General features: G+C 38.4%; 1 protein-coding gene across 2 annotated transcripts; it reads right to left on the bottom strand.

The window, feature by feature from the left end:
- Positions 1-382: 382 nt before the first annotated feature.
- On the bottom strand, positions 383-6,918 carry APELA (apelin receptor early endogenous ligand). 2 transcript variants are annotated; one of them, XR_002101018.1, is made up of 4 exons: positions 6,640-6,918; positions 5,317-5,447; positions 3,671-3,824; positions 383-1,281 (listed from the first exon to the last, which is right to left on the bottom strand). XR_002101018.1 is itself a non-coding variant. In XM_019534576.1 (3 exons), the coding sequence occupies exons 1-2, from the start codon at positions 6,713-6,715 to the stop codon at positions 5,359-5,361; spliced, it is 165 nt and encodes a 54-aa protein (XP_019390121.1). In that variant the 5' UTR covers positions 6,716-6,904; the 3' UTR covers positions 383-1,281; positions 5,317-5,358. The 2 variants fall into 2 exon arrangements, 1 of the variants encoding a protein (XP_019390121.1); XM_019534576.1 differs by lacking the exon at positions 3,671-3,824 and having other exon boundaries at positions 6,640-6,904.
- Positions 6,919-10,101: the final 3,183 nt, after the last annotated feature.

The following is a 10,101-nucleotide window of genomic DNA, read 5'->3' as shown; positions in this document are numbered from 1 at the left end:
TGTGCCAGGGGACTTGCAATGACCTCGGCCAGTTCCTTTAGAACTCTAGGGTGGAGATCATCCGGGCCGGCTGACTTGAATACGTCCAACCCCTCCAGAAGCTCCCTAACTAAATCCTCGCTAACCCGTGGCCTAGGTGTGCCTTCCCCGGGGCCCAAGCGGGGCCCAGCAGGGAGGTGGCTGTTCTGGACCCTACTTAGGTTAGGGTTGCTAATATCAGAATTATTTCAATATTTTCAGAAAGAGAATGTGTTGTAAGAAACTGTTGAGAATGTTACCCCAAATGAATAGCAATTTTATTTAGTTATTTCAGAAATCGAGGGGGATTTTTTTTACATCAATCCCATATGAAATTTATAAAAGAAAGTAGACCAGTTCTCCATTATCTTTGGATGCAAGGCCCTTTATATGTAAAGAACATAAAATTAAAAAATGTACAAAGTGTATTTAAAATGAAACATTAACATGATTCTTGAAGTGCATATTTTTTTTTACAAAATATACAGCCACTTTGCTATTTTATAAACATAGCAATCAAAGGTTATCAGCTATGTTTCTACCAAGATGTTTTTGTGATATACAACACGACTAAAAATGAACAAAGACATTCAAAATTATTTTCTAAAGTCTAGTTTGTCATTTTGCTTTCCAAGACAGTCTAGTACTGTAGTTAACAACATCTTTTCCATCCATAAATGAACATGCACCTGTAGCCCTCTGTATTTTGTTTTTCTTAATATTTTAGCAAAATTAACTGAATAATTATGGTTATAGATAAACATACAATACCATTAAAAACACCAGAACTTATATATTCATTCTTTACAATGTAATTATTAAATAGCTGCTTCAGAATTCTTGTTTTTTTAATATTCTGCTATTATGTCTAAAAACAAAGGTATACGTAGACATGTGAAAGGTAAGTAATACCTGTTAAAAACAAAAGCTTTTAAAAGTGGTACAACTGCTCTCATTTTGAAAAGCTTTCTTTTTTCAGTAGTGATTTCATTGTTACCCTCATGGCTATACGTTGGTGTGCTGAAATGGTTGACTATTTTTATGGCACTGATGATTTTCCACAGTTCCAAATTGAGGTCATGTTTGAGTCCATTGTTTTTCTCCACTTAGAGAAATCTGAAACTCCTGTGAAGCTGTTCCAGTACAAGCCTGATAAGGTTCTGAATGCTTACAGATGATGGCTTACATGTGGACACCTGCACGGGCTAGCATGCTGCAGCTAGCTGATTTTCTTGATTGGTCTCCTCTGTTTCATTCTTCTTTCTGTTAGAAATTGTGAATTGTATGACAAAAGCACTATTACATTAAATTAAAAATCATTATTTTGTTCAGCTATGCTTATTTTTAAACATACAAATTGCTCTTCAGTAAAGCCCAACCTTCTGACATAAAGAAAATATAGGCTTTTCAAGACTGGTGTGACTGCTTAAAGGTTTTGGACAGCAAAGCATTATTTCAGATTTGTGCCATTTTTATAATTCTGCTGACATGCAATTGCAAGGATCTGTGAAGAGCATGTGTTTTTAAAACAAAACAACAAAAAGAAAATAGTCAAACATTCTTAACCTCTGGCCCAGGAAGGAAGGGCTTGCTTTCTGTATAAGGGCTCTTTCACTATAGTGCCACATTCCATATCATGTGTTCCTTTGACTTGGAGGAACTATGTACTACAGAAAATCAGGATGGATCAAACAGTTTTTGTTTTACTTGTGCTGTTTGGGTGCAGTGTTTGTAGTGAAAGCCAATACACCAAATTTTCAAACACATTAGAAGGGTCTAGTGTGACAGCTCAGATTCCAGGGGTATAGAGGTAGTCTTTACAATGATAGGGCATTGGTTAAGTAGACTGTCTTAAACTTATGTGCCTGTGTTGGGACTTGGGAGATTTGGGTTCAGGTTTAGCTTTGCCTCAGCCTGGCTGTGACTTTGGGCAAATCATTTAATCTCTCTCTGCTTCAATTCTCTGTCCTTAGAAGGAAGATTGTAGTACTTCCTTTGTCTATCTATATTCTAAACACCTTGTGGTAGGAGCTGTCTCACTACAGCTGCTGTGAAGAGATAATAATGCTAAAAACCCCACAAAAAGTATACCATTATTATTCAATGTACATGCATACTAATTTGAGAAAACATAAATGGAATTCTACAGTTCTGTATTGGGATTTTTGACTTTCCAGTTCATATTGGATACCCACAACCTGGGTTCTCCAGTTAAGTGAATCTGTTTTCATTTGGTCTAATGGGTAAAAGTCATCAGAAATCCTATTGGACAGAAGAATCCTTTCAAAGGGCCTCATAAATCCGTTTCATGCTTTTGACATTTGATCTTACCTATAACTTTTACAAAAATTTAGAGGAATCACAAAATCATAGTGGCTGCTTCTAAGTAGGTTTCAAGTGGTTTTCCCTCTCAAACACTTGGAAGTCAGCCAGATTCTTTGTTCCAAGTCTTTGAGGATGCAGCTCTTGGAAATGTTGGAAATGGCCTCTCTAGAGGAATCTCTTGCCTACAGGACTTTAATGGCTGCATAAGGACAAATGTTGTACTCAGTACCTATGTATGTGCCCATCAATTGAATATTTGAAAGGGAAATATCTCTAACAATAAAAAGCACTTTATGAATCTATTTCTGCAACAAGAAGGGGAGAAGGAAAATAGGCATTTGTGAGATCTTTTATAAATCTAATGCAGCTCTTGAACACATTAATCATGACATTTCAAGCTATCAGAATATGAGGAAAAATCCTTAATGTGAATTTTGAAAAAGTTCAACAGAAGACTGTTTTAGATCTTGTCTTTTTTTCTAGTTGTAGAAGTGATCAAAATCAAGTCTGAAACACAGACGACATTTTCATTATCATTTCAAATTCTGCCAAAATTTTGACAAAAAATTTTGATTTTTTTCAACCAGATCTAATTGGGCCTGAGCGCAATTCTGCTTGATTATGCAAATAGCTTCTTTATTTATGTGAGTATCTCCACTGAGATCAATGAGATTACTTACATAAGTCAAGTTACTAAGGCATGTAAATATTTGTTGGGTTGGGGCCTAAAACTAGAAAGGAATGTAAACTGAAATTGAAAGCCCACTTAAAATTTTAAAGAATTGCTGATAATCCACAACTCTGAACTCAGGAGAAGCTTCAATGCTCCTCTTCCCTTCCCCCAGTTAAGTCCTCTGGATTCCTAAACATCTTGACAGAATAGGATTATAACAATCTTTAACTAAATGCCTGTACAATAGGTTATGAATTAATAAGTGAATTGTTTTGCTATGTCATTGACTTTTTTTGTTACAAGAAATCAACTCCACAAATGAAAGCAGATAACTTTGAAAATAGCTTTTAGTCTAGCAAATTGATATTCTGTAAGAAAAATAATACAACAGTAAGTGCACATTTATCACTCAGACAATGCAATCTGAAGCCAAATGCATTATATACTATTTCAGGGGCACATTAGAGAAAAGGTAGATGGTCTCAGAACAGACAGTCTCCAGCCTATGGATACTAAACGTGGCGCTGAAGGAAGGCTTCGGGTGTTGAGTTCACTACTTTAATCAGAACTGAATCAATGAACATAGTAGACCCAACAAACCTCCTGCTCCTAGACCTAAATTCTGTGTCCCTCCCTATCATTCAGCTCACTTACCTGCTGCCTACTGAATGAGCTGATCTGATTGCTTTAGCTGGTTATGTTTATGGTGTCACCAATGAGGAATCTCATCTAATCTGTCTTCTGTTGAAATCAACATGTAAATGGGCCTTCATCTTCAATAGTGAAGAATCATTTGGACAGATGTTTCCTTAAACTTATTGACATATGTCCAATAAGAAATTACAATGGTTGAGAATGGGGGAAAAAAGAAGGACAGCATCTTATAACATGCACCTTGAATATATGCTAATTTCTGCTTGGTAAAGCAATACAGGAGTAAATCTGGGGTTATTCTGAAAACATCGTAATCTGTCCTTAGCCTTGCAAGTTTACCAGTGTCCGGTGATCTCTGTATGCTATATACACATGCAAAGAGTATTTATAGCCCAACACTATCTAGTGGGGAGGGAGTGAGGATATCCTTAGATAGTTGATTTTGGGGTGTGGATGTGTATTTTTTGCAAACTAATTACTGCATAGGTAAGATTCTGGATATCTTGTGGCTTTTTTAGAAGTCTCTTTTGCTCTTTATTTTTTCTCGCTGTCAACTGAGCAAACAAATCTCTCTGCTCCTCCTAGTACAAATTCTGTCATAATTTATTTATTATACTGAAATGCCTGGAGCTACAGCACTATCTTGATATATATAACAAAGAGTTTAGAAGATGCGAAACTACTGATTCCATGTTTTATTCATCTTTAAATTGCATTCTTCCCTGAAAGGAACTCTTGGTATCCTTTTGATGCCTACCTACCCTAGTATATTTACATATTCTACCTGCATGCTTCTAGAATAGCTTAGTATTTGAATGCATATGCTGTAATAATCTATAAAGCATTAATGTTGTGTACTTGCATAGGCTTTCATCCAAGGACCTCAAAGCCCTTTGCTGACATTAAGTTTCACAGACCCTTTGAAGTAGGTAAATGCCATTATATTGATAGGGATGCCTTGGGCAAGGAAGGATCAAGTGAGTTGCCTCAGGCCACCCAGGAAGTTAGTGTCACAACTATCACATAGAAGTCCAGGCTAGAGTCAAAGTCTAACCACAAACCATGTCTTTCTTTTAAAAAAAAAACTTTTGGAGTGTGTTCTGCCTGAAAGACAAATTGCAAAAAGGAAAATAATTGCACTGGAAGATGTTTTTAGCAAAACAGCCTTTTAGGTCTAACAGACCCAAGAGTTTTCAGTCTTGAATGCCTGAGAAAAGAAGGGAGTTTGTACTTGCCTATTAAGAGGTGAAGCTGGAAAATTAAGGCAGGACAATCCCTTATCAGGAATTCATTCACTCCCATGCAAAATGTGCTCTGCAGAGCACACTGGAGTCATGTCCAGTGTCCTTACTGAAACTGGATTCCTACGGAGTTTAAACAAATACTGCTTTTTCCCCCCATGACTTTTTAAAGCCCTATTTTCAGTACCAATCACAAAGACTTCAGACCAAGTTAAATCATGTCTGTGGTTTGGTTAGTAAAATGTACCTCCAGCTGTTTTGAAACCTAGGTATAATTTAGAAATGTGCTTTTCCTGGAGAGTGCGCTCAGCTGCCCACTTAGCCTTTCCAGAGAAATTCAGGGAGAGGCTTTGATAATTGCATCCTCCTGGCGCCTGATTTTATTACCAAACACTTATGAATTACCATCACCTAAATTTAGCAAAGCAACACCAGCTTGAAGATCCCTCAGGGGAAAGGCACTCTGGAGTGGAGAGGCATGCATCTCCTGTGAGCGCAGTTGTGTCTGTGTAGCTTTCTGCGCAGGACCAGGTTAGCTGAAAGTCAGAAGAGAAAGTCAGATCACAGGGTTGGAATAGCAAGAGGCTTCAGTGATTGATTTTTTTCCCCCAAATCAACTGATGACTGCGAAGAATATGGGAAGCAGGGTTCACTGAACACGCGAGTTAAAGATTCCCCTTTGGCTGATAGCAAGGGATTTGTGGCTAGTAAAGTACTGCTGAGTATTAAACAGGAAAGCAACAGAAAGGTGGACAGACTTCTGACACTGCATTTTCCATTTTCTCAGACCTTCCCCTCCTTGTCCTTAAAAGCCCCCTGTCCACCTTTTTTAGAATACTCATTAACAAATGCAGCTCTCATCTCTTTGCTTGGAAGGGGGACCACATCTGAGATGCTTCTTTCTCAACTGGATTAAACTTAACAGCAGAGTCAGCAATGCAAGCTGCACTGGGCTATACTGATCCTTGGTTCCCCTCTTTGCCTTGAGCAGAAAAGTGAATTTCCTTTGGAAGGAGTGACTGCTGGTATAATTACCTGAACTGCCTAACTATTAGGGCTATAAGAGTTTGCCCAAGATCAGGCAGGGAGACAGTGGCAGAAACAGGATTAGAGCCCAACTACTACTTAGACTTGTGATTCTGTATATTATCCTTCCAAAACCCTGACTATATGTTAAGAACTTTCTTTCCCCTCCAACCCAAAGCTCACAACAGTTCTACAACCTTTTTGCATATGGATTGCTCCTTAAATGTCCCAATCTGCCCATCTCAACCTAACAATGACTGCTATTGACCTGCCTTCAGCTCCGCTTCATTCTGTTGCATTGTGATTTTTATCAGGGCATAGCGACAACTCTGTTGTAAAAGCTGAGGCTAAAATGCCTTGGATGCTCCATACCAAGATAATGTACCGTGTAGCTGAGCAGTTGCTGCCCAGTTGAGGAGCTGAACCGCGCATCTGATGGTGCTTTGTTCTGAATTGCAATGCCATATCTGTCTGCTTTAAGTCCAGTATCTTTTGACCTCCTAGTATTTAAAAGTGATCAGGTGTATGGTGCATCCTCTCTACTACTGTTATATATTGGGCTTTTAAAGAAAAACATCCCAATGTAATACAGTACCTAAAAATCCTGAAAAATCTCACAGCAAGAAACTAATCTTAAGTCTACCACGTGCTTTCATAAGGCATGCAGATTAATACAAAGTAACGTTAAGACACAATTCCTACCTGGTCTCTGGCCAGTGGTAAGGAGTAGACTCAGCAAGAGGAAAAACACAATATAAAGGAGCTGCGGGAATCTCATCTTGCAGTCACAGCAAGTAGCACCGGTATTTGATAATACTTGGAGCAGATCAAACAATCCTTGCAAGACTCCACAGTGCCTGAGTGTCTCCCTCACATCCTATGACCAGCTAACAGAGTGAACTGCCAGCTGCATTTTCCAGCAAGGTTAATGATCACATAAGACAAGGTTACTGGTTCTGCACTGTGGCCAGTGCCTCCCTCTTTCCCTTCTTTTTGTCACTCCCCCTTGTTTTCCATAAGTAAACAATGAAGGAATGAAAGGTCCATGCAAACAGTAGCTTCTGTCAATGTATATGGGGCAAGGGGTCCTGTGAACAATGGAACAACTTTGCTTTAAATTCAACCCAGGCAGGGAGAAATATGTTAAACAAGGCATCATGTTCCCTCCCCCCATTTGCAACTGTTTAAACTTTGCATTGCCCATATTGGTCCCACATGCAGAAAGCAATGGAAATGACAGGAAGTCCCCCCCACCCCTTTTGTCCCTTCTGAAAGAATTCTGAAGCACATACTTAAGGTTCCCCAAAAGCATTGTGGTCCTTGTCAATGCCCAAATGCTTTCCCTCTTCTAAAGTAGCTGCGAAGTAGTGCCCATTCAAGGCAAAACTGTAAGCTATTAAACTTAACATGTGGCTTTTGTACTATCAAGTGTTCCTACAGGATCAGAATATGCTGGACTGAATGTATATGACTTCTGGCTGTTATTTGGTAAAATAAGAAGGGTACAGGTTTGGGATGTTTTAATATTATGAATAGTCCTGCGGCACTTCCGCAGCAAAATACTGGCAGAAGGTGGAACAAGATGTTATATAACTCAAACCTACCCACACACTGCACTATACATTGTACAGCATAAATCAGTTTTAACAAAACTGTGCTGGAAGTCTGACCTAATAAAAATAGAGATACACAAACCTGTAGAGGAGAGAGAGAACTCTAGGGACGGACTTTGCCAAACACCTACCAATGCCAGTGGTACCTTTGAAACTCAGCTACAAGTTACAATTTGACTGAACTCTTACTTAATGACATCCTTCTGCTTTCTTGTAGTGGCAGACAGAATACTACCATGGAAAACTGATTTTATCAATCATTCAGACTGTGTAAAGAATAACTTATTTGGAGATTTTAAATCAATCCTGATGAAATAATAAATAATTCCTTGCCTGCAGTTATCCCTGCGTTATGGTTCAGACTACATATGGACTACATGGACTACATATGCTAAGGCACATTAAGAGACAGAACAGCTGCCACATGAGATGCCTGCATAAGATCCTGAAAATAAAGTGAGAAACAGAATACCAAACACAGAGGCCCTGGAGCGTGTGGGACTAACACACCTAGAATCCATTATCAGGAAGAGGAGGTTGCGATGGATCAACCATATTAGAAGAATGGGAGGAGACTGTATTCCCAAGAATATTTTGTACGATGAGATTCAAGACAGCTCTAGAAAGTAGGTTTTCCCTCTATAGTGGTACCATAGTGTTTGCAATAATGATACAAAGTCTTTCAATGTCAATGTAGAAAGCTTGGAGGAGCATGCATAATCAATCCCCTCCAGTCTGATGGGAACATTTGGCACTGGGTGCAGCACAACATGATGCTGCTCTGATCCAGAGGGTGGAAACAATGTGAGAAAGGAGAAAGCAGCATTCTGTAAATGTGGACTCCAAATCAGACAATGCACAGATCTGTGAACCTTGTAACAAGCTGTGTTGCTCTCGAATTAGGCTTGTCAGCCACAAGCAGATTCATCAGGCACCTGACTGCGCACACCACAATACCGATGATTGACAGTTGCCTGTATATTATTATATTCCTGTTAAAGAATTATTGAAGCTGGTTTAAAACAGAGACAAAAGGGACAAGCTTTTTATTAAATTATATGGGTGGTGTTTTGTAATTGCATATCATTCAGATATTTCTACTGGTTTAATTCCTGTTAAATTTTATAACATTTATTCATAAGAAAAGGGACACTGGATTTTTTCCGGATAACATATATTTGTAAACAGCACTGAATGAAAGGTGTAACCTGTAGTTCGATTCATACAAGGGAGATAATTTTTGATGATTAGAACTTAAAACTGGTGGAGCATAGAGACTTTTTTACACTTATCTTTACAAGTTAATGGGATCGCTAGATTTGTCTGTCCATTCTTTTTGTGACCCCTTAGATTAGACTTCCGTGTTATTATTGTGATTGTTACTGTTATTATTAAGTTATATATAGTAGAAGTAATTTTGAGAAATCAGGGTGCCATTGTACTGAGTCCTGCACAAATACGTTCTGGTGGACAGTCTTTACCCTAAAGAGCTTATAGTGTGAAACAGCAGGTGGGAGTGGGAACAGCAGAAGAAAGTGGAAAAATTGTTTGCCCAAGATGACACAGGGTGGCAGTGGCAGAAACAGGATTAGAGCTCAAGATGTCCCAAATCTCAGCTCCATGCTGTATCCACAGGAACACATTTAGTGTTGTGCAGACGTGGTCTTTATGAACTAGGAAAAGTGGCCAATTCCTTCATTCAACCCCTAAATGATGATGACTTCCAATTAGCAGCAAACTGCATTAGATTGAAACCAATAACCTAAAGGTGAAAAGCACCTGGATTCCAAGGTGATAGATACTTTGTAAATACTTACAAAGTTGAAAGAATGCCTGGACCTTTTTCAGCTTCCCAGACTATCCAGTCCTTTCATGGTCCTACAACTTTTAGAGCCTACAAACATTTTGAATGAAAGCCATTTACCTGAAGATACAAATATGTTTGGAGACTAAGATGATATTCATCACTCTAAGTTCAGTCCTTTACATTTCTAGCTGCATAGTACATTCAATAGTTATTCTATATTAAAGCTTAAAAGGGGTTATATGGTTTTTTTCTATATGAAAGTTTTAGAAGGGTTATAAGACGATTTCCTAGAAGATTGGCTTAGGTTAGAAAATTTCTTGACAGGCATCTGCTGTGGAAATTGCTGACATAAGCAATAGTTTTGCAGCTTGGATTTATGACTCTTGAGAAATTATATTTCTTCCAAATATAATCTTTTTCTTGTCATTTTCAATGCCTGAAATGAGACAAAACCCAAACAGACAAAAACGGTGGCTTATATTCCTACCCTTTGGCACCTTGTTTTTCATCTAGTTCAAGAGGCATCAGAAAGTTACACTGAAAAACAGAATGAGTTTACGGAAACGAGGCAGATGCTATGTGATGTAAAATGGTTCCCTGGATCAACAGACTTCTAGTGTCACCCCTTTTTGTAGTTTGTTGAAGCACCAGAAAAGTAAGATTGCATTTATACTTTTAATGTTAATGTATGTTGGTGCTATTCCTCCACTAGGTAGATTTCTCCAAATTGGATGTATTTACCTG

This window comes from Crocodylus porosus, unplaced genomic scaffold (assembly GCF_001723895.1).
Source record: "Crocodylus porosus isolate Cpor-Errol unplaced genomic scaffold, CroPor_comp1, whole genome shotgun sequence".
NCBI lineage: Eukaryota > Metazoa > Chordata > Crocodylia > Crocodylidae > Crocodylus > Crocodylus porosus.
The sequence above is the reverse complement of the archived record's forward strand: the minus strand, read 5'-3'. Positions and strand labels throughout refer to the sequence as shown.

Excerpts from the sequence above, each read along its gene's own strand:
- APELA (XM_019534576.1), bottom strand. The coding sequence starts at position 6,715 with ATGAGATTCCCGCAGCTCCTTTATATTGTGTTTTTCCTCTTGCTGAGT. Across the intron at positions 5,448-6,639 it reads TACCACTGGCCAGAGACCAG|CTAACCTGGTCCTGCGCAGA; the intron begins GTAGGAATTGTG and ends TCTGACTTTCAG.